The sequence below is a fragment of the Vitis vinifera genome, chromosome 18, assembly GCF_030704535.1.
Source record: "Vitis vinifera cultivar Pinot Noir 40024 chromosome 18, ASM3070453v1".
Taxonomy (NCBI): Eukaryota; Viridiplantae; Streptophyta; class Magnoliopsida; order Vitales; family Vitaceae; genus Vitis; species Vitis vinifera.
In genome coordinates this window covers 34838843-34864464 of record NC_081822.1, presented here as the reverse complement: position 1 = coordinate 34864464, position 25622 = coordinate 34838843, and the positions used below count along the sequence as shown (strand labels likewise).

Sequence of the window (25622 nt, the reverse complement as noted above, 5' to 3'; positions counted from 1 at the left end):
TGGAATGGCCGAGCTCTACAGTCCAAGTTTCCCTCAATTGGGGGCTGAGGTAGCATTGGCCGCCTGATTACTTCTTCCAGAGCTGTTTCAGATGGAATTTGGGGCTCGGGAAGTGGCGCTTGAGGCTCCTGAGATTTTTCTTGCGGCGCCGGAGATGGCACCGGCGACGGAACTGGCATGGGAATCGGCGAGGGAACTGGAGTTGGAACCGGTGATGGAATTGGTGAAGGCTCTGGAGATTGCTCAGTCAAATCGATGGGTTCTGAGCTCTCCACCTTGGGTCTCTTTTGTGATGGCCGACCTCCTGACCGGGTAAGGTAACGTTTCACCGGAGGCTTTGGCGGCGCTGGCTTCACCAGAGGAGGAATTGCTTTCGGCTGCGAAGGCTCTGGAGCAGAATCTGGAACTGGCTCCTTTCGCAGACTCTTCTTGCGATTCGAAGGAGATGAAGATTTAGCCCCTCGTGTTCATGCCATTTCGGGATACCGAAATTTGGCCGACGTTGCTGATCGGAGAAGATGACCGGAGGCTTGGACGGCGTGGCTCACTGAAGAAGACGAACAGCTTGCGAGAATGGCGCTCTGATTTTTGAAACCCTTTTCGCAGCTCAAATGACCGGTATAAATAGGAAAAACGGAAGCCTAAGGGTCAGTTTGAGTTTCGCAACAAAACGTCAATTTCGCAGCAAAATGCCATTTTCGCAGCAACTTCGCAATGCGTTTCGCAGCTGCAAAATTAATGTTACTGTGCTGCGAAGTGGCACACGTGTGCCAAAATCGTTTTCGCAATTGCGAAATACCCTGCGGAATGGGATTTTTGTTGCGAAATCTGGGCTTTACCACTTTGCAATGCGTTTCGCAGCTGCCAAATGAGGGCTCCTGTGCTGCGAAGTGGCACTCGTGTGCCATTCCCACTTTCGCAATTGCGAAAATTCTCGCAGAGAATCCCAAAGTGTTGCGAAATGGTTTGGCAACAAAATGCTCATTTCGCAGAAGTTTCCTTCATTCTGCGAAGTTTCGCAGAGCTCTGTTTTTCCTCTGTTTTTGCTCCTGTTTTTGCTCCGATTTCGATCCGATTTTTTTTTTTCAATTTCCTTGAAATTTCTTCTACCTGGGATCATTCAAAACGATTAAAACACACCTAAAAACATGATTTAAGATCAAAAACTAAGATCAAATGTACGGAAAAAACTTGAAAATTTACAAAATCTACAAAAATTTTGGACTGTGGTAAAACCACGTCCAGCAAACCCTTTTTCGCTTAGGCTTTTTGAGGCTCAAGGAGGTTGATTGCCTCCTTTTCTGGTTTGAATGGCTCCATGAATGGCTTGAGCCGATATCCAATGACTTTGAAGGTGTCCTTGCCATTGGAATTCAATAATTCCACCACTCCATTGGAATATACTCTGTGAATATTGAATGGGCCTATCCACCTTGACTTGAGCTTACCAGGAAAAATATGGAGTCTTGTGTCATACAGCAAAACTCTTTACCCTTCCTGAAATTCCTTGTTGGAGATGAGTTGGTCATGCCACTTCTTCATCCTCTGTTTTGCAACTTTGGAATTGATATAAGCATTATTTCTTAATTCCTCCATCTCATTAAGGTCTAGATATCTCTTTTCTCCTGCCTTGATCAAGTCCATATTCAGCTTCTTTATTGCCCACCAAGCTTTGTATTCAACTTCCACAGGGAGATGACATGCTTTGCCATAGACAAGACGATAGGGAGACATGCCAAGAATAGTCTTATAAGCTGTTCTATATGCCCACAATGAATCATGAAGCTTAATAGACCAATCTTTTCCGCTGGAATTCACCACTTTCATCAATATGTTCTTTATTTCCCTGTTAGCTAGCTCAACTTGCCCGGAAGTCTGAGGATGATAAGGTGTAGCCACCTTATGCTTCACTCCATACTTGGATAACAGAGCTTCAAAAGGTTTGTTGCAAAAATGAGCACCTCCATCACTTATTACGGCTTTGGGCACCCCAAATCTTGAGAATATGTTCTCTTTAAGAAACTTGAGAACCACCCTGTGATCATTTTGTTTACAGGGGATTGCCTCAACCCATTTAGAAACATAATCCACCCCCACCAAGATGTAAGAATTACCAAAAGACATTGGGAAAGGTCCCATGAAGTCAATGCCCCATACATCAAATAGCTCAACTATTAGAATGGGGTTCATAGGTATTTGATTTCTTTTTGTTAGCTTTCCAAGCCTTTGGCATCTATCACAACTCCTACACATGATGTGGGCATCTTTGAAAAGAGATGGCCAAGTAAACCCTGATTGCAACACCTTCATGGCTGTTTTCTAAGAGACAAAGTGGCCTCCACATGCATTCTCATGACAATGGGATAGAATCCCTTGCTGCTCATCTTCAGGGACACACTTCCTAATTATCTGATCTGCACAATACTTAAAAAGAAAGGGCTCTTCCCAATAATAAGCATGAATTTTGGCAAAGAAGTGCTCCCTGTCCTGTGCATTCCACTCACTTGGAATTTCACCAGTTACTAAATAATTAGCAATATGAGCATACCAAGGAGTTTTCACTAGGAACATGAGTGATTCTTCAGGAAAATCATCATTAATAGGCAAGGGATGGGAATTATGTGCTATAACTAACCTTGAAAGGTGGTCAGCTACCACATTCTCCACTCCTTTCTTATCTTTGATTTGAAGATCGAATTCTTGTAACAAAAGAATCCATCTAATCAACCTTGCTTTTGCATCTTGCTTTGTCAATAAATACTTCAATGCTGAATGGTCAGTAAAGACAATGATGAAAGACCCCACTAAATAAGCACGAAATTTGTCCAAAGCAAATACCACAGCTAACAATTCTTTTTCTGTAGTTGTGTAGTTCTTTTGAGTTTCATTCAGTGTTTTACTTGCATAGTAAATCACATAGGGCTTCCCATCTTCCCTTTGGCCAAGCACAACTCCTATAGCAAAGTCACTGGCATCACACATCAGTTCAAAAGGTAATTGCCAATTAGGGGCTCTCACTATTGGAGTTGTTGTTAAAAATTTCTTCAGTTGATCAAAGCTATTTTAACACCTTTCATCCCATATAAACTTAGCATCCTTAGCTAACAGCTCACAAAGAGGTTTTGATAGACTTGAAAAACCTTTTATAAACCGCCTATAGAACCCTGCATGGCCAAGGAACTGCCTTACTCCTTTTACAGTTGTTGGGGATGGTAATTTGACAATAAGCTTCACCTTTGCTTTATCAACTTCAATGCCTTTTTCAGAGATGATATGGCCAAGGACAATTCCTTGACGTACCATAAAATGACATTTCTCCCAGTTGAGCACCAGGTCTTTTTCAATGCATCTGTGAAGAACTGCTTCCAAATTAATTAAGCATTCCTCAAATGTACCTCCATATACGGTAATGTCATCCATGAAAACCTCCATAATTCTCTTCACCATATCACTGAAAATACTCAACATACATATTTGAAATGTAGCAGGTGCATTGCATAAACCAAAAGGCATTCTTCTATAAGCATATGTTCCAAATGGACATGGAAAAGTGGTCTTTTCCTGATCTGCCAAATCAATTTCAATCTGAAAATACCCTGAATACCCATCCAAGAAACAATAGAATGGATGTACAGAGACTCTCTCTAGCACTTGGTCAATAAATGGCAATGGAAAATGATCTTTCCTGGTTACAGCATTCAGCTTTCTATAATCAATACACACCCTCCAACCTGAAGTGAGGCGTGTAGTAATTTTTTCCCCTTTTTCATTTTGAACCACTGTGATCCCTGACTTCTTTGGTACCACTTGAGTAGGACTCACCCAAGGGCTATCAGATATAGGGTAAATGATTCCTGCTTGAAGTAGCTTCAGCACTTCAGCTCGCACCACCTCTTGTAGATGAGGATTCAACCTTCTTTGAAATTGACGAATTGGCTTTGCTTCCTCCTCCATATATATATGATGAGTACAAACTAAAGGACTAATGCCTTTCAAGTCGGATATTTGCCATCCTATTGCCTTCTTACACCTCTTGAGAACTTCCATTAAACAATTCTCTTGATGATTGGTCAGAGATGAAGATATCACAACAGGACATTGATTATTTTCTTCAAGATATGTATATTTCAGCTCCACAGGTAGAGGTTTTAGATTGAGTTTTAGAATTTCTTTTTCAGCAGATGCCTCCTCTTCTTCATTGAACAAAGGTAGAATCTCTTCTATCTTTCTCTAACTTTGTAGAGTAGCAAGCCCAATAGGAGATTCAGACATACCATCCTCAAAATCCACAAGACTTTCATTCAACTTGTCTTGCATATTTTGATTACAGTGCTCCTCCACCAAAGTATCAATAATGCACAGCTCTTCTGGACCCTCTTCTTCTTCCGGAGTGATTTGCTTTTTAGACATATAGAAAATATTGAGATCCAGTGTCATGTTACCAAAAGTGAGTTGCATCAGCCCATTCCTGCAGTTGATGATTGCATTTGAGGTAGCAAGAAATGGCCTTCCAAGGATGATAGGAACTAAATTAGCTTCCTTTACAGTAGGATCTGTATCAAGAACAATAAAATCTACTGGATAGTAGAAATTATCTACTTGAACCAATACATCCTCAATTACCCCCCTTGGAATTTTCACTGATCTATCTGCTAGAGATAGAGTGATTGTTGTTGGCTTCAACTCTCCAAGTCCCAATTGCTTGTAGACGGAATATGGAAGCAAATTCACACTTGCTCCCAAGTCTAGCAAGGCTTTCTCCACTACCTTTCCTCCAATCATGACTGAAATGGTAGGACTTCCAGGGTCTTTGTACTTCAAATGAGACTTACATTGTAAGATTGCACTTACTTGCTCAGTCAAGAAGGCTTTCTTGTTTACAGTCAACCCTCTTTTGATAGTACATAAGTCCTTTAGGAATTTTGCATACGTTGGAACTTGTTTAATCATATCCAGCAATGAAATATTTACTTTCACTTGTCTCAATACTTCAAGGATTTCAGCTGCATTTCTAATCCCCTTTTTCCCATGTAATGCTTGAGGAAAAGGAGGAGAAGTTGATTTCTTCAGCATTTCTTCCTTCATAAGTTCCTTCTCTGGAATTGCATTCATTGTTGAATCAGAGTCCTTCTTTTCTTCACTAATCTCACTCTCTTTATCTTCCATTTCCTTCCCTTTCTTTATCTCTTCTTCTTTCTCAACATGTGGCTTGGGTATTGACTGCTCAATTTTCTTACCACTCCTTAGAGTGATCAAGGCTTTGACATCTTTCATCTGTGATGATTCTCCCTCTTGGCTTTCCACTTCATGGACACCTTTGGGGTTTTGGTGGGGTTGAGAAGGAAACCTTCCCTTTTCTTGCAGTGTATTCAAATTTGTAAGCCTTGAAATTGAATACTGGATGTTATCAAACTTTTGGTTCATATCATTTTGCATTCCATCCATCCTTTTATTCAACATACTCTCCACCCTATCAATTCTTTGATAGATTTGAGCATTGGTGGCTTCTTGCTTTCCAACAAAATCTCCCACTACCTTGCTGAGATTAGCCATTGCTTGTTCAAGACTTGAAGATTGTTGAGATGGTGGATCCGGCTGTTGGTATTGAGTTGCTCTGGTCTTCCATGAGAAATTTGGATGATTCCTCCAACTTGAGTTGTAGGTATTTCCATAAGGCGCATTGTTGTTGAGCCTGAATTGTCCAACAACATTTGCTTGATCTCTAAACATTTCCCTTTCAGCTGAAATTGCAGGGCATTCCTCCACCAAATGTTCATATGATTGACAATTGGGACACAACTTCACTTGCACTGGTGCTTCAGCAACAACTTGCACTTCATGTATTCTTTTCAGTTCCAGCTCCTCCAATCTTCTTGTCATAGCTGCCAACTTTGCTTTCATATCATCATCTTCTTTTAAAGTATACATCCCAGCCTTTGCATTGTAAGCATTCAACTGAGACTTCATCTTTCCCACTTCTCCTTTAGTTGGTTCATCCCATCCCCTTGAAACATCAGCTACATAGCTCAAGAAATCCATAGCTTCCTCTGGATTTTTGCTCATGAAATCTCCTCCACACATTGTCTCGAGGAGTTGCTTCATTGAAGAGGACATACCATCATAAAAATAGCTCACCAATAGCCAAGTATCAAAGCCATGATGAGGGCAAGCATTTATAGCTTCCATGTATCTTTCCCAACACTCATAGAATTTCTCATTCTCTTTAGCTGAGAAGTTTGAAATTTGCCTTTTCAAGCCATTTGTTCTATGAGTGGGAAAAAATTTCTTGAGGAATTCAGCTTGTAAGTCAGTCCAAGAACGGATACTCCTTGGCCTTAAAGAATTAAGCCAAACTTTGGCCTTATCCTTTAAAGTAAAAGGAAATAACTTAAGCCTCATCAAATCAATTGAAGCTCCTCCCTCTTGGAATGTATTACAAACATCTTCAAATTCCTTGATGTGTGCATACGGATTCTCACTCTCCATTCCATGGAAAGTTGGTAGAAGTGGAACAAGATACGGTCTGATCACTAGCTGCTCTGTAGGGGGCACTATGCATGATGGTGCACTCATACGAGGTGGATGCATGCGGTCCCTCATTAATCTGAATTCATTAAGGTTGTCTTGACGACCTTGGTGACTATGCTGATCTTCAGGTGTAGTTTCCATGATATTCAAGCTCAATTCTCTTCTCTTCTCTGAGGTGTATCACACTTAACAAGCCTTCCTCCACTGTCTCGTATCCACTTTGGCATACATAACTAGTATCTATCTACAACTTAAATGAAAACAAAGGACAACAAGAGAAACAGGGCTACAACAACAAAATTAAACTAGACTAAATTTAAAAAGATAAACTTAGATTATGAATAAATAAAGAAAGAATGAAAATTAGTAAAGTGAAAGAAACTTTACCAACTTGTGATGAAAATCACAAGTGCTCAAAAATGGTATCAAAATAAACTTGACATCATCCCCGGCAACGACGCCATTTGATTCGTGCCCAGTTGGTGTGCCAGCTGATTCGTGTCCAGCTGGTGCTCCTTGAATGAGGAAGTAATCAACAAAATTTATAACCTATAACACCATATACTAGGGTAGCAAAGACAAAACTACTATAGTATAGCGGCTCTAGGATCGTCCACTGGGAAAGATTAACAAGCTCTCAATGATACCAATTCCAAGTGAATTGGTCTTGTTTCATTTCAAGGTTAGCTTAAGAAGTAAAACACAAACTTTGATGGGTAAAGGTTTAGACTTAAACTAACTAACATAACAGATGTTTGGAATAACTTAGGAAGAAAAGCATTCCTTGGAGAGTTAGGTTCACTGGGATGGTTCCTCATGCAAAAGACATAGCTCCGGTCAGATGGTTAATTTCCTCGAGTTAGAGATTCAACATATAGTCAATTCTCTAACCGGTGTTGTACAGAGACTCCTTCAATTAGATTTCACTTTAATTTTCTCACTGATGCAACTTGCAATGGTTTAAGCCACTCACTAAGCCGTAACCATTCAAGGTGATCTTTAACCTTGGACTTCCCTTCTCAAGCTCGCAAGAGATAACTAATGGATGTCTCTTTGGAGTCCAAAAGCTTACCAAGTGTTGGCAATTCTAGAAAATCCTACCTTAAAATCACCTCCCAGAGGCTCGCAAGGGGTAAACTAGTGCATTTCCATGGTTGGAAATCACTTGCCTTACCAAGTGTTGGCCCAGGTGACTCTAAGGTGTTTTAAGTTAACTAAAAACATAGAAATCACTAAAGGATTTCACTTCCTCTTCATTACTAGCTAAAACCACAAAGCTTTGCATTCTTGCACTTGGAACCTCCCCCGGCAACCTTAGCTCCAAGGAATTAGAGGTTTAGTTACTCATTCTCTGGGGAAAACTCCTCAGAGAGTTCATAACTTAGTATTAACTAACAAATACAAAGTGATAAGGTAAGGCAGTAGAAAGAAAATAAACTTTACTTGCTTACCCAAACTTTTTACAGAAGGAACTCCTCCCCTGGAACAGGCTCCCGAGAGGTATATATATGAACATAATATAAAACTAATTATTACATAGATATTTTCTCTTTTTACTAACTTAAAAGCTAAGGAATCTTGTAATTGGTGGCTTACAAGGAGTATTTTGGGATTTAGACAACAAAAATCTGATGTAAAATATCTCCCAATTTCGGTAGCAAATATCGGGAGGCTTCAGGAACCATTTCGCATGAGAAAAATGGTGTCTGCGAGATTTCGCAGACACTCAAGAGGACTGCGAAATCATTTCGCAACAACATGCTATCTTCGCAGGGCTGCGAAGTTGGCTTCCACCTTGAGGTTCCAAGCTTCCCTCTCGCGCTATACGTCGGGCAACTTCAGAAGGAAATACACCCTACTGTACAAAAAGGCTGCGGAATCACTTCGCAACAAAAGGGTGATTTCGCAGCACTTTGCAAAATGCTTCCTTCAGCTCGGAGTGATTGGCTTGCAATGGCTGTAACTTCTTTGTTTCAACTCCGAATTGCACACCGTTTGAAGCATTGGATTGTTGACTTCCTGAGCTTTGAAATGGTATATAGCATACATCAATTGGACTTCAGAAAGTGCTCCAAAAGTGGCTACTACGACTATCATCAAGAATATGCTTTATGGCAGATTCTCTTTATTTTTTCTCCTTGCAATCCGGATTTACTCTTAGCAAATGACTTCTAAGCTTTGCCCAAGATTCCTCATAGCTCTCCTCAGTCTTGACTTGCTTCGGTGATCAAAATACTAACAAAAACACCAAAACTTACACAAAGTGATTAAAATTGCTTTAAAGGATCCTTAACATGCCAATTGAGTTAAAAGAGCTAAACTACTACTCAAAAGTGTTTAAAAGGATTAATTATAAGCTATCAAATAGCACTTTTTGAGTAGTAATCAATTCACAAAAGCTTTATTTGCTCCTAGTTTTTCTTTTCTTTTTTTGTTGTCCAAGTTGAGCTAGTTTGATTTTCACCAAGCACCAATTCCACAGGGGGGGAGGGGTACAGAAAGTTAGTAATTAAGTCTCAACTTAATTTTAGTTAGTTAGCAATTAATTTTTCAGTTTGTAATTTTTTATTTTCCAACTATCATTCAACTCAATTTTTTATATATAAATACTCATTTGCTTGTACATTTTTTGATATAGAAAATAAGAAATTACTTTTTCTTCATTTCTTTGTTTCTGTACACTTTACCTTTGTTTTCCGCTTGCATCAATAGTAAAGTAATTGATAATTTTTTAGGTATAACAAAAAATAACAGCAAAAATAAAAGTAAAAATAAAATACATAAAAATAAAATTTAAAATTAAGATTAGAGGGTATGGGATGAGTAGGAGCTCGGCCAACTTTATATACTTTCCTTTTTTCATAAATTTTATATTTAAATACTTAAAACATCCGTAAAAGTCAAATCATATGGTCTTTGTTTGTTTGTTTGTTTTTTTTTTTTTTTGTTTATAAATATTCCATTTGAATTTTTAGCATGATCGGATTCTTTGTAAGTTGATCACATTTCTTATATGAATAGTAATTTTATTTCAAACTCGTCCCAAATCATATTATAAAGGAGAATTTGTAATAAGGACTTGTATTTTTTTTTTTTTTCATACTAAGAGTAATGGATTGCTTAAAAAACACGTTTTTATGAAAGAAATCTTAACGAAAATAGAATATTTTTTTCACATGAATATTTATGGATCAAATCAAACACGTTTGTATGAAAGAAATCTTAACGAAAATCGAATATTTTTTCACATGAATATTTATGGATCAAATCTAGAAACACCTGGATGTGGACAGTGGCCATGTTCAATTTCAGCATCAATTCTTATCCCAAACCCCACTCAACAACATGGGCAATTGTATTATTGCTAAACAAATAACCTTTAAAAGAGAATTCACTATTTTTTTCTATTCATGTTCTATATCTTTATACAACCCGAGAGGCTTAATTTTAGCCATTCAAAAATATGTAACGGAAAAGTAAATTTACAATCACAATTAAAAGCAATATTTACAAAGATAGGAAGGCACAAAATCTGGTAATGTTCATGGTGACAGCTAGACTTGAGTTGGCACTTGTTTGAAATTATCAGTTTCCTTGATACGCCCCCGCAAGAACAGGCTACCATCGGATAGTCCGATCTTGTCCTATAGATAGTCTGCCCTTTGTCTGGAAAGTGGCTTGGTGAGTAAATTGGCGAGTTGGTCATTAGTGTGAACATGCCGAACATTAAAAAAAAAAATTTCAACCAAATCTCGCACAAAGTGAATGTTTATTTGGATATGCTTCATCCTTGAATGCTGGACAGGATTAAAACTCAGCTGGGTTCCACCCAAATTCTCACACAAGAGTAGAGGTGGTTGTGGTAATGTAAACTTCATTTCTTGGAATAGAGATAGCAGCCACATGGACTCTGTTGTAGCCATTGCTAAAGCCCTATACTCAGCTTTAGTTGATGACCGTGCAATTGCACGTTGCTTTTTAGAGCTCCATGAAATGGGTGTGTGACCAAGGAAGAGGACATAAGCTGAAGTTGATTTTCTATCATCCAAGCTACCAGCCCAATCAGCATCTAAGAAGCATGTGAGTGTTGGGCTTGAGGTTTTTCTGATATTAATGCCATGAAAAATGGTGTTCTTCAAGTATTGCAGCAGCTTTTTAGTTGCGGTCTAGTGAGTTTTTGTGGGGCAATGAATAAACTGTGAGAGTTTGTTGACAACGAAGCTTAGATCAGGTCGAGTTAAGGACAAGTATTGCAATGCTTCAATCACTCTACGATATTCGGTTGAATTAATGGATGGCGAACAATTTGCCAATTGTAGAGAAACCGATGTAGAGAGAGGAATTGTGACATCCTTAGCTCCATCCATACTTGTCTTGGCAAGGATATCTCGGATATACTTATGTTGAGTTAGAAATAGGACGTCTTTGGTAGGTGTGAAACCAATGTTTGGTTAATCTTGATTTTGATGATAACAAAACAAGGTTTAGTACTAATGATTATATTTCAAGTGTGATTAGGCAAGACGATTTCCAAAGTGGCAATCACAAAGACAAATCAAGCCAAAGAGAAATCATGAAGAAGAAGACCACCTCAAAGAGAAGTGTTTTTCAAGACCCAAGCTTCATAAGATCTCTTTGTAAGGTTGTTGGTGCACTAGGATTTTCATGCATTACATTATTTACTTATGCACCAAAATCACCCAAGAGTTATTTTGTTTTAAATATTTTAAGAATTGGATGATTTCATGTTTTTCAACTAAAACCTTGTGTTAAATGTTTTTCAAACTTGTTTTAAAAGGTTTTAAGTTGAAAAAGTTGGTTGTTGAGCCAAAAAACGGCTCAACCGGTTGAACCGGATGAGGAACCGGTCAACTGCAAGCTCAATCGGTCGAGGTCCGGGTTGACCCACAACTCAACCGGTCGAGGCTCGGGTAGACCCCCAACTCAACTGGTTAAGGGTGCACAAAACTTTCTTTTTCTTCTAGAACTCTTGTTCAATCGGTCAAGGTTGAACCTCAACCGGTTGAGGTTTGGTTAAGGTCCGGTTAAGGCCCAACGGTCACCTGCCAAGCATTAAATGCTAACGGCTAGTCAACCGGTCGACCCCTAACTTGATCGGTTGAACCCTCAAACGGTTAGTTTGGCTTTTCTCTTCTATAAAAAGGCTCTAATCTTCATTTTTTAAAAAACTTAACCTTCCCCAACTTTTCTTGATTATATTTGAGCCTTGGAAGAGTGTTTTTTGAGTGCACCATTGTTCTAAAACTTGCATATCCTTAGTGCACCTTTCAATCCTAGTTTTCTTGTATCATTTGAGTTTAAAGTTCTTATGCTAGGATTTTTGTGAGATCATTTATTTGTAAACCTTTGAGAGGAAGTTTCTCAAGAGTGTGGTATCTCTTGAGAAGTGTAAAGGGTGCTTGGAGCCAAAAGTCCAAGAGGGTGAATTGGAACCATAATCCAATTGTATTGCTTGAAGGCTTGGTTTGGAAGCCTTGAATTAGTGGAACCTCAAGCTTGGGATTGAAGCTAGAGGAGAGTGGATGTAGGCTGGGTTGCGCCGAACCATTATAAACTCTTGTGTTTGCATTCTTTCTTCCCTACTCTTTAATTTATATGCAATTGTCTTTATATTGCTTATTATATACTTGCATATAATTGTCTCTTACTTACACATAGTTTAAATTTGCAAAAAGAGACTATCACCCTATTCACCCCTCCTCTAGGATGATTACCATAGGTTGGATTAACCTAATTTTTCTAACAGTATGAATGACCTCAACACCGAGGAAAAAATGTAGGGACCCTAAGTCTTTGATAGAGAATTTTTGTCCAAGTTGATCAATAATGCTTGTAACAAAAGTTGAATTGTTGCCAGTGATAATCAAATCATTGACATAAACTAAGCAATAGGCAAGTATGGAACCATCATGAGACGCAAATAGAGAAGAGTCAGATTTAGCATTGATGAAACCAAATTCTAACAATGCCTATTTGAGAGCAGAGTACCAAGCACGGGGTGCTTGTTTTAGTCCATAGATTGCTTTTGTAAGGTAGTAAACATGATCTGGTTTTTTCGGACTCTTGAAGTCAGGTGGTTGCTTCATATACACTTTTTCTGTGAGATGCCCATGAAGAAAGGCATTAGTGACATCTAATTGCGTTAGAGACCAACCTTGCATAATAGCAAGAGTTAAGACAGTGCGTATTGTGACCGGTTTGACGATAGGACTGAATGTTTCTTTGTAATCCAGTCTTGGTCTCTGATTGAATCCTTTGGCCACAAGTCTGGCCTTAAACCGATCAACAGATCCATCAGGATGTCTTTTAATCTGAAATACCCACTTACAGCCAACAATATTACAATCATTTGGAGGTGGTACGAGTTGCCATGTATTGTGATGCATTAATGCAGTCAATTCAGAAGACATAGCGTCACACCATTGGGAATCAGTGAGTGCTTCAGTAACACTAGTGGGTTCCAAGGAGGATGGAAGAAGGTGTTTAGTGACAAGAAACAATTTTTTTGGCTTATAGATATCATTCATGGATCAGGTAGTCATTCGGTGGGTGCGCACTTCATTATTAGAGATAACAGGGTCATGCACTTCTGCTGAAGGGAGTGGGCTCGAAATCAAGGGAGAAGAAGAGAGAGTACTTACCTGGAGAGGAGTCGGTGTAGGGGATGACCCATTCTCAAGCGATGGCGAGACTTCAATACCCACGTCCGGAGATTCAGTAGTGCTGCGTGGAACCAAGAGGAGTTGTGGCAACGAGATCGTGACAGACGGGTCTTCGACAGCAAATGAAGGAGAGCCAGGATTTTTAGGGTGTGGAAAAGGGAAAGTTCCTTCGTGAAATATGACATGCCAAAAACTGAAAAGCTTTTGGGTAGTGGGCTCAAAACATAGATATGTGTTTTGGGAGAGACTGTAACCCACGAATGTGCATAGTTGGGCCTTGGGCTCAAGTTTGTGTTTATTATAAGGCCTAGTTAATGGATAACATAGGCAACCAAATTGCTTGAGCTTGAGATAATTTGGCATTTGTTTGAACAATTTTTCAAACGGAGATTGATTGTTCAAAGTCGAGGTGGGCATTCAATTTATAAGATAGGCAGCAATTTGAAACGCATATGGCCAAAATGAGAGAGGCATGTGAGCATCCGTGAGTAAGGTGAGACCAGTCTCGACTAGATGGCGATGTTGTCTTTCAGACATACCATTTTGTTGTGGAGTGTGTGGAGCGGTTGTGTAATGACTAATCCCATGAACGGAAATATAGGATTTGAGGCCAATATTCCCCACCATTATTGGAGTAGAGACTTTTTTGTGTTAAACTTATTTTCCACAAGATTTCAGAATTACGGAAAAATTGTTTGAACATTTGATTTATAAGTCATGGGATAGAGCCAAATGTACTTGGTATAGTGGTCAACAAAAATAAAATAATATTTTGAACCATCAATACCAATATCATGAGATGGACCCCAAACATCCGTGTAAATCAATTCCATGGGAGCAGTGCTAGTAAGACCATGAGTATTAAAAGTTTGGCGATGAGCTTTATTTTGAGAACATGAAGTACAAAAAGATAAATGGCCATTTTTATTGGTGGGTAAAGAAAAAACATGAATTAAATGGTTGACTAATTTTGACAATGGATGACCAAGTCGTTTGTGCCATTCATCGGGTGTAGTACGTTCATGAATATAGGTAACAACATTTTTGGAGTCTGGTGGTAGATGCTCCGGAAATGGGTACACTCCATCTTCACATTCGCCTTTGAGTAGTATTGCCCCCGTGATCCGATCCTTCACCAAAAAATAAGTAGGATGAAATTCAAGGTAAACATTATTATGCTTAGTAAAGTGGTGAACAAAAATAAGATTTTTTTTGAATTGTGGGAACACAAAGGGTATCATGTAAATGAAAGACACGATTAGACGATGCAAGAGATAATGAACCAATATGAGACACAGGCAGACCTGATCCATCACCAATTACCACCTCATTAGTACGATCATATTCAAAATTAATTGACAGATTAGAGAGGTCGGTTGTCATACTGTGAGATGCCGTCGAGTCAACTAGCCACTTGTGATTATTTTCTTGGGAGGATGCTGCACAATTTGCAGTGAAGTCAACGAAAGACATTTTTGGGCAATTTTTGGCCGTATGACCCATTTGATCACACCATTGGCATTTCAGTTTGAATTTCTTGTGGCCCGAATTGGAGGGCCCATGTGATGCCAATTGTTGATGCGAGCCTTGTTGGAGGAAGACTTAGGGCTCGGTTTATGTTGTCTAGAAGCACCTCCTTATCGATGAGAGTAATGAGTGGTGGGAACAAATGTTGCTGCCAATTGATTTTCCAGCCGTCGGAGGTAACTCTCATGACCTACAAGAAGATCATGAATTTCCTCAAATTTCAGAGAGGTCTCACGAGCACGAATGGGTGCCGCAATTTCTCTAAATTTAGGACCCAATCCATTGAGAATGTAGAGGGTTAAATCATCATTCGAAACCGGATGATCAATGATTGCTAGTTCATCGACAATCACATTGATTCTGTGAAGGAACTCAGTGACAGTGCGAGTTCCATGAGTGCTCAAGGTCAAATCTTCATTGAGCTGCATCGCACGCGTCCGTGATTTTCCTGATTATAAACGGTTAAGTGTTGTCCAAGCCTCATGGGATGTTTTGTAGGCAGCAAGAAGATGGGTAATAGTGGTGGAGGTGGAAGCAAGGATGGCGTGGAGGATAAGTTTATCTTGGCGAACCCAATGGGAGTTCACGGCTTTGGAGGCAGAGGAATTTGTTGCATCAATGGCAAGGCATTTTTTTACACCCGTGACAAAGTCGATGAGATCATGGCCAATGAGCAAGGCTTCAAATTGAGCCCTCCACTGGGGGAAGGTAGAGGGGGTGAGTTTTTCGTTGATGGTAGTGGCAACATTGATGGTGATGATAGGTGAATCAATGGTAGATGCAGAGATAGCAGCCATGTCGTAAGAAGCAAGAAAGGAAAGATACTTGTTAGAGGTTTGGCTCGACTCTGATACCATAAAAGAGAATTCACTATTTTTTTCTATTCATGTTCTATATCTTTATACAACCTGAGAGGCTTAGTTTTAGGCATTCAAAAATATGTAACGGAAAAGTAAATTTACAATCACAATTAAAAGCAGTAGTTACAAAGATAAGAATGCACAAAATCTGGTAATGTTCATGGTGACAGCTAGACTTGAGTTGGCACTTGTTTGAAATTATTAGTTTCCTTGATAACCTTAAAAAAAAATTACGTTGTTGAGGCTTATCTTGGATCAAATTTTATGACAAAGTATGAATTAAAATTATCCGGTAAAAATTATTTATCACAAATAAAAACTCATGATAAGATTTTATAGAAACTATTTACCACAAATTGATATTATAATTAATTTTTTTTTTATTATGAATACAAGATTCATAATATAATTTTTATTTTTAATAAAAGTATTTTTTTTAAAATGTAATTTTTAAATATGATATTCAAATTGATGCTAATTATTTCTCTTTCATACCCTCTTAAGCTAATTATAATGTCTCATATCTTATAGCAAACAACTTCCTAGAAGGTAACAAATGAGATTTTGAAAAAATCTAATAATTTTAAAAATATCTTTATTAAAATATGATACTTTTGAAATTATTTCTAAATTAATAACGTTTTTAAACAAATTCTATTGAAAATTGTCTTTTCAACATTGGGCTTCATTTTAATTTGAAAGTTATTGTATCAAAAAGTAGCTTTCATATTTGACTTGAAGTTGTTTGGTAAAGTGACAACTTCTTATTGATTGATGTAATAAAAAATACTGTAAATTGGGAAATAATTCGAAAAGTGTTATATTTTAATAAATATTTTTTAAAACTGCAAAATTTTTTTTTTTTCAAAAATCTGGCACCAAACACCCCGAGGTCTTTTTAGTCGACAATCTGCCTTTTTAAGGTCAAGGTTTACTATGACAAAAACGTGTGGACTCCAGCTGGACATCTTTTACTTCTATTTCTATCTTGCAATGGCTTCAAGGGAATGGCTATTCTCTCTCTTTCACCTTCGTCTCACCTAAAGACTTGAAGCCCTTCTCAAGGTCTGAGAGGATCTTCTCTAAGAGGTACCTAGCTACTTTTCCGTTGAGATTAATGACTAAGACTTTAGCTAGATGATAATGTATTTCTTTTCTTGGATTCTTATTTCTCAATCAATTCTGTTTTGTTTTATATCTACATGGAAAAAAATTCTAGCAAGGGTACAACCAAGATTAATATTGAATATTATGGCTCTTTTCTTTTCTTTTCGTTTCTTTTTTCTGCTGGCAGATTAGTAGCTACCCATATCATCACAGTTTGAGGAAGGAGACTAAGAAGGGAAAAGTCTTGGGTATAGTTTGGTATGTGGAAAAGAAGAGAGAAAACCGACATTGAGATGGGGAAGAAGGAGAGAAAGGAATGCATATTGAGGAATGGAGGGTTGTTATTGCAGAAGAGAATTTCTTATTTTAATGGCAAATACTCCAATCCCATGCGTAGCTTTTCAGCCAAAGAGCTTCAAAAAGCTACTGACAATTACAATCATGGGAATCTAATTTTTACATGTTTGTCCCGTTTCAAATGGTATAAAGGTTGTTTGGAAGGTCGAGTGGTTTTTGTGAAGAAGTATTTTGATCATTCCATTGCAACACATTCTCGTGGTTTTTTGGCTGATCCTGAGATGGTTACTAATGAAATGTCAGTTGCAGCACAAGTGAGCGGGCATAAGAATAGTTTGAAGCTTTTGGGATGTTGCTTAGAAACACAAATCCCCACTTTAGTTTTCGAATTTCCAATGAATGGAAATCTTGGGGATCAATTAAGATCCAATCCAACTGGTTTATCGTGGAAGAGTAGATTAAAAATTGCAAATGAGATTGCTTCAGTGCTTACATATCTCCATACTGCGTTTCCCAGGCCAATCATTCATAGAGATATATATCCTGGAAATTTCTACTTGGACCAAGACTTGTGTGCGAAGCTCTCTGATTTTACATTATGTATGGCACTCCCTGAGGGCAAAACACAAGTACAGAGTTTACGTATTTCCGGGACTGTAGGATATCTAGCACCTGAAGTATTGCGGCTGTGTGTGTATTCAGAGAAGAGTGATGTGTTTGGCTTTGGCTTGCTTTTATTCGACCTTCTAACGGGAAAGGACTATCGTGAATTAGTTGTGTCCAAAGGTTCCATGGACGATCTAAAGGAGGATTATCTGATGGACTGCATACAATCCTATATCAGAAATCATGGAATTAATGGGATTGTAGACCCTACTATTCTAGCAGAGGGGGGAGGAGTCCCCCACCATCATCAATTTCAAGCAGTATTCCGACTTATTCTCAAGTGTCGTAGAATGAATGCAGAGGAGAGGCCAATCATGTTGGATGTAGCAAAACAACTCAGGCGAATTCAAAGGTATGTTTCTTCACTTCTTTCTTATTATTATTATTTTTTTGTTTTTTAAAAAATGATTCATAAATTAATTATAATTTTTCCATCTTCTCAACTTCATTTCTAATGACCGAGTAAATTATTTAAATGACATTTATTATACATATAATTTTGTTTTTCATTTTTTAAAAGATATTTACAAGTTTGTTTGTCTCTATCTTATTTACTATTTAAATTTGGATATATAATAATAATAATAATAATAATAATAATAATAATAAAAAATATTTGGGGATAAAATCATCTTAATCTAATCTAACCATCTAACTATTTAAATTTGTTTGTCTCTTTTCATTTTTGCTTTTCTATTTTTTTTTAGCTCTTTTCCTGTTTTTTTTTTTTGTTTTTTTGTTATTTTTTTACTTTTCTAATTTTTTTTTTCTAACATGACATAAATGTTGTAGGGGAAATTTCATTTCTGATGAAGCAATTCACAATGATATGTTTTCTTCATACAATATTGGATCAACACGTCTTTTGTGCCACCGAAAGGCTCTCGAGTAATATGGTATTTTAAATCAATGTGTTAAAAGACAGTACATTTTATTTAAATTTGTTATTTTTTTAAGTGAGACTTTTATGTATATTTGTATGTATATTATGCTTAAGAGCATGATTCCAAAATAAATTATAATAATGTTAAGGGTTATTTATTTCCCATTTTAGATTAAATTTGAATTGTTGAACAAAGATGAAGGTACAAGCTGCTTTCTTTAGTCAATTGTTTTGGCTTTAAATTTCTTCTTCTTGGATCCCCTTTCATGATTTTCCTTTTTCTACATAGAAAATTTCTTTTTCTTGGATCCCCTTGCATGATTTTCCCTTTTCTACATGGAAATTTTCTTTCTTGCTCCCCTATTGGAGGATCTATCTTTGTGAAACACTGGGTTTTCAGAAATATTTTCCAATGAAAGCAGCAGGAAACTTCATCTCTGATTTGAATCTCCTATGGTCCTTTCATATTTGAAATTTCTTTTGACCAAGAATATTGAAAACAGTTGCTATCTCTTCCTCTCTCTTTGAAGTAAACTGGAAAAAAATTTCTAATGACAAAGATTATATTATTTTAATATATGGTTTCAATAATTTAGGTCTGCCAATATTTTATTAGAAAGGGCAGTACTCCATGATGATAATCTATTTAGTATTGGAGGGCAGGAATGAGCAAGGTGAAAAGGAATCAAGCATTAACAAAGAAGGAGAGAGAGAATGTATGTTGAAGAATGGATTTCTTATTTTGATGGGAGCTATTCCAATCCAATTCTAATTATTAGATGATTCATGATTATTGATTAGTTTAAAACTTTGGTATGACACAACAATTTGGTTTATTAAAATTAGTTAAATGTTATTTATAAAATTTTAAATTATTTAAAATTTATATAAGAGAGTTAAAATGAGTAAAATGAATTTGAATCAAAATTTAAATAATTTATTTTTATTTTTTTTTCAATAAACTTTTCCCCTTCAATTTCTTTTCTTCGGACTTTCCCTTAAAATTTTCAAATTATCCTTAATATCTTTGGTGATAATTCATCAATTATTAGTCAGGTTATCGGACCTCAAGAAAAATAAGTGGGAAATCAATATTAAGAAGGGAAAAAAAATTGAATACCCTTTTTGAGTATAGGGAAAAATAGGGTCAAACTTTATAATAAAAAAAAAATTAAATGAATAAATTTTTGCAAATAAAAAAATTATAATATAAATTATAAATGTTTTATCAAACTTAACTTTGGTTGGAATTCTTTGAACCTTTGTTTAGAACTCAACATGAATGGAGTGTGAAAAAATTCAATTCAAGGCAAATTTGCATACCAAAATGTTTTTACAAATTGGTGCAAAGGTTAGCCTAAATAATACTTAATGGAATGTGGTAAAAACAATTTTAGCAAAAATCGTGTTTAGTTCTTAAAAAATTTGAGGGAAAATGTAATGAAAAAAAATAGAGAGAAAGTAAAAAATAAAAAATAAAGTTAATAAATTATTTTTATGTCACTTTAAATTCATTTCACTTCTTTTAACTTTTTGATATGAAAATTAAATAATTTAAAAATATAAAAAAATTTAACTAATTTTAATTATATTTTCTTTTCTTTGATATTTTCTATAATACAACTGTTTCTTCCCTTGTTACCTTATAGAACCAAACATAACCTTAAAAGAGCACAATTATTGTAAGAGAAAATTGAGAAGGTCTTACTATTCTTTGACAAAAGATGCGGACTCCGACTAAAAAGTTTAGCAATGGTCTTCTCTTTTGCTGTTGGCTAGTGAGGTTTCTCTATTGTTCCAAGCTGTCTTAGAGCTGAATAAATAGGACAAGGGGCTGGTTAGTTGCACCTGTCCAAGCAGATAATGTTAATACAAACTTGGGTTGAGTATAATTTTGGGTTATAAATATTGCAGTAGCTCAAAGTCTTCTTCCTTCACAAATCTCTACTGTGAACTCCACCATGACATCTTAAATTGGGGTTCAGCTCATCACAACATCTATAGCCGCGCTTCTTCTTGATCACCTCACCTCAGCCTCATCCATAAGGTACCTGCTTTTCTATAGGATATTTATCATAATAAATCAAACAAGAAATTTTATTTTTTTCCCCTCTTGTATCACTCTGGACCATATGAATGGAGCCTAAAATTTTTTGGGTAAATAAGCAGCATAGAATAGAATAGTGGCTTCCTTTTTTTCTTCATAGTAGTAGACTTCTGTGATTGAAAACAAGGCTCTTACTTCATAGCCACAATGGTTATAGTACAAGCTAAGGAAACCTTTAGGGTGATAATTCATTGACTATTGAATTAATGTTGGTGAACAGAAAAAGGAGAAGGAGAGAGAAAATCAAGATTGAGAATGGGCAAGATAAGGAGAAAGGAAATGAAGAAGGAATCGATGTTGAAGAATGGAAGCTTGTTATTGAAGGAGCGAATTTCCTATTTTAATGGAAAGTATTTCAATCCTATTAGAAGCTTCTGTATGAAAGAACTTCAAAATGCAACAGACGATTATAACACTGGTCTGATTTTCGACCATGATGTGGGTAATTGCATATGGTACAAAGGTTCTTTGGAAGGTCGAACAATCTCTGTTAGGACCAACTTTTATGAAGGTGTTGAAATGGCTATCAATGAAATTGTTATTGCTTCACAAATGAGCGCCCATAAGAATGCTTTGAAGCTACTGGGATGTTGCTTAGAAACCCGAATCCCTATTCTAGTTTATGAATTTCCATCTGGTGGATCTCTCATAGATAGAATATTTTCTCCTCCCAACCCTTTGTCATGGAAAAGTAGATTAAGAATTGCTTATGATATTGCTAATGTAATTGCCTATCTCCACATTGCATTTCCTAGGTCCATCATTCACACCGATATCAAACCCTCAAGTTTCTTTCTGGATCAAGATTGTGCTGCCAAACTATCCGATTTCTCGCTTTCTATCACTCTTCCTGAAGGTGAAATGCATGTGGAGGATGAAATTCGTGGAACTTTTGGATACTTGGCTCCTGAGACTCTTATCTCAGGTGTGTACACTGAGAAAAATGATGTTTTTAGTTTTGGCATTCTTCTGTTGGAACTTTTGATTGGGAAAAGGGCGCACTCGATAATGCACGAGGAGAGAGCTAGTATACAAGATTATGCCCAAAGCTTTGTAAACACCTATGACATCAATGGCATTGTGGATCCTATAATTCTAGCTCAGCCAAGAGGGATACATGAAGAGCTACAATTTCAAGCCATATTTGACCTTGCTATGAGATGTAGTATGAAAGATATGGACGAGAGACCAACCATAGTGAATGCTGCAAAAGAAGTGAGGAGAATTCAAAAGTTTGTCCCTTGATTTCCTTTTCACTAGTTCATAGTAATTGACATCTTTGTATTTATGAGGGTATGTTTGGTTGTTGAAAACTATTAAGGATAGAAAAACAAATGTTAAGAAAAATAATTTTCTTATATTTGATTTAATCATGAAAAATATGAAAAATTAAACATAATTAAAATTAATTATAAATTTATGTGATTTTATGTTGGTTAATCTTTACATAAAGGTGAAAAACTAATTAGAATAAATTTGAAGTAACATATAAATGTGGTTTATTGATTTTAAATTTATTTTTTTATTTTTCTTTATTTTTTTTTTTATTTTTCATATTTATTTTCTTTTCTTTATATTTTCACATGAATTTTTTGGAAAACCAAACATAGCCTCTCTATGCATAAAACAAACCTAGACTTAGTTTTGGATTTTATAAATTATAAACAAGATAAAAGTAAGTGTTTACAAAAACATCTAATAAAAACAAGGCCTGACCCAAGTGCACATAGATTATGTTTGGTTTGCAGAAAATATTAAAGGAAAAAAAATACTAAAGAAAATAGTTTCTCAAATTTGGTTTCACTATGAAAAATATAAAAGAAAATAAAATATAAATAAAATTTGTCAAAACTTTATATATTTTAAAATTATTTAATTTTTATATAATAAAGATATATAAAAAAAAAAGAGTTTGAAGAAGCATATGAAAATAATTTATTAAGTTTAATTTTTTTTTTTTTTTTTTTTTACTTTTTCTCTCCCCTCACAATTTCCCTCAAATTTTCTGTAAACTAGACATAGTCATAATGTCTATTAGTCACATGATTATATGTTGTATTTGTGCATGAAAATGAATATAAATTTTGATGGCATGAACAAAATTATTTAGAGTCTGTTTAACAGTGTGATTTTAGGTTTGTAGTCTAAAAAGTACTTTTGAAAAAAAAATATAAGTGTTTGAAAAATTTTAAAAAACAATTTAAAAAATATTAAAATCACTTATAGTGTTCAAAAATTAGTTATAGTATTTTTCGGATAAACATTTTATAAATGATTTTCCTAATAATACTTTAAAGAAAGTACTTCCATTAAAACTACTTGGAGTAAAAATCCTGCTAAATACACTTTTTTATCATAATAGAGGGTTTTATTAATGCAAAATCAACCAATATACCTTGTGATAGATAGATTAATATTTTGGGCTAGTGGTCAACATCCTAACCACCTATATATAAGCATGTGTGTATGTGTCATATGTATAGGAAGATTGCATGTAGTATTACAACTTAGTTTTTTCAGCGCAGATGAACTAGTCATGGCAATACGAGCAATTTCAGGTATGGTTGAAATAGAATAGCAGATTGTTTAGTCAAAAAAAGTATTTATAATAAAGAATCAATTATTTAGTGGTCAAATTTCTCTTATAATGTTAAAAAATTTAGTTTTAAAGATTATTATGACTTATCTCTTAATTATATTTGTACATATTCTATCTCGTAGTCTCCTTTCATATATATAGCCTTAAAACAAATGAATATGTCATATGAAATTGAAACTTTGCAGGATTGTGTTGAAGGCTGGTTAAAAAAACTATGGCATTAATAGTATCATGGATCCAACAATCATGGTGAGGGAGTAGGGACCCATGAACAAGCCAATTGTATTGTGGATGCTTAATAAAAACTCTGAACCACCAGGGAAAATAGATAGTTTCCTTTGGCCTCCTTAATAAGAAAAAGTTAGTGTTTGTTTGCATGGATTTAGAAAATAGTTTTTGAGAAAATTTCTCAAAAACTATTCCCACCTATTTTCAGAAACAAAAGTCAAATTAAAAATTTACATATAAAAATAACTTTTTTAATTATTTTTCCTAAAAGGATTATATACTTATATATAATATAATTTTTTTTTAAAAATATTCTTTGTATTTTTAATTATTTTTCAAAATACTTTATAAAAAACAATTGAAAATACTTTAATTATTTCATAAACATAACCTTTAATTTTCTACAAGAAATGATCAAAAAAGCTATTTTCAACAAAAAATTGTCAAAGGTGATATAATTTTAGTCTTTTCCTAGTTGGTAAATTATACATGGATCCAATGTACCATTTGACAATTTTGATGTTTTAAGAATATTTTTATGATATTATTAAAAATTATTTAATTTTGTGTATTATATGTAACCATGGTTTTGAAAAAAGGGTCCAATAGGTTACATAACCAACGGGTTTTTTTCACTCAAAACCCCACTAAACCCAGCCTTGATTCGCCCCTTCTACTCCTCTTTTAAAGGGCCCAATTCAAAAGCCCAATCCTTTATGCCATTTGCAGGCCCATTCTTGAATCCACGTGCTATGATAGAGGACTTATGTATATAGGGGTCTCCTCATTCTTGTTTCAAAAAAAGGAAATCCACCCACAGGACTCCAGAACCAAGGGCCTAAATCACACGGAAGGTCACAAAGAACCACCAAGCTGCATGCATTTTTATGTTGAGTAAGGCAAATAAACATATTCTTTCCCAAAAAATATTAAATAAAATAATATAATATTTTTAAAAATTATAAAATTAGTTAAAATTAAACAATTTAATTTTACTTTAATTTCAATATATTTACATTTAAATACTATACATATTGTATTTAATAATATTTAAAATATTAGTATATTTATACCTTATACATGATTTAATTTGATAATATCAAAGGTAAAAAATAAATATTATTGATTTTTAATATATATATATATATATATATATATATATATATGATTATTTCTAATTTTAATAATATATAAATTATATATTTATGATGTTATCGATTCAACCGCGATTTAACCACCGATCCGATTAGTGAACCGTAAACTGATAACTTTTCAATTCATTGTCCGGTCCGATTATGAAAATATTGATAAAAACAAATTTTTATTTTTAATTGTTGGATTACAATAAGCATATCAAACAGTTTTAAAATATAATTATGTTCTATGGAAGTACTATGTTTTTAATATTTAAGTACCTTGAATTTATTATTAATTTCATTTCACTTGTCCTTGTTAATATTTGTTTTATTAATATTAAATATTGATTAGTTCAAAATTTATTTAGACAATTTTTTTGGCATTCTTGAAAATAGTGGGGAAAGGAAAAGAAATAAAGAAAAATAAAATTTTGTACTTAATTTATAAGGAAAAGTATAAAGAAAATGAAGTATATTGAAAAATTGTGTATAATTTTAAATTCTTTATTATTCTCTATTTAAAAGAGGACATAAAATTGAGATAAATTCTCTTTCTCTATCCTTTTTCTTCCCTTTTCCTTGTTCTCTTCACTTTTCCTGATTTTCTCTCCCTAATGTTCTCCCTTGATCCATCCATAAGATTCACTATTTGGTTGTAGCTAGCTCTTCCCACACATTATTTGCATAGAGGTCTCAAAAAACTTCTTGCATAGCATTTTTTTCTTTTAAACTCTTTACTTGGTTTGAAGATTACTTAAAATTCTATATATTTTTAAATTCCACATTCTTCATGCAACAAAGAAAAAAAGAAAATATGCATTTGGAGAAACAAGTGAAAAAGATTTATCAAGTTTAAATCTATTTTATTTTAAGGGTAAATTACGAAAATCATCTTTATACTTTCACTTGTGTCTCAATTTGGTCCCTAACTTATAAAAAAAGTAATGTTAATCTTGTGTTAAAGTTTTCCATCGCATAGTTAGACATGGTCTACAACAAAA

The 25622-nt window shown here is 35.1% G+C and overlaps 2 protein-coding genes across 2 annotated transcripts; both read left to right on the top strand.

Annotated features, from left to right (window-relative positions):
* Nucleotides 1-16591: 16591 nt before the first annotated feature.
* LOC100244752 (non-functional pseudokinase ZED1) lies at nt 16592-18705 on the top strand. Its single transcript, XM_002271754.5, has 3 exons — nt 16592-16687; nt 16893-18020; nt 18461-18705. The coding sequence occupies exons 2-3, from the start codon at nt 16966-16968 to the stop codon at nt 18558-18560; spliced, it is 1155 nt and encodes a 384-aa protein (XP_002271790.3). The 5' UTR covers nt 16592-16687; nt 16893-16965; the 3' UTR covers nt 18561-18705.
* A 2208-nt stretch (nt 18706-20913) lies between these two features.
* LOC100267069 (non-functional pseudokinase ZED1) lies at nt 20914-21903 on the top strand. Its single transcript, XM_010647626.2, has one exon. The coding sequence runs from the start codon at nt 20914-20916 to the stop codon at nt 21901-21903; it is 990 nt and encodes a 329-aa protein (XP_010645928.1).
* Nucleotides 21904-25622: the final 3719 nt, after the last annotated feature.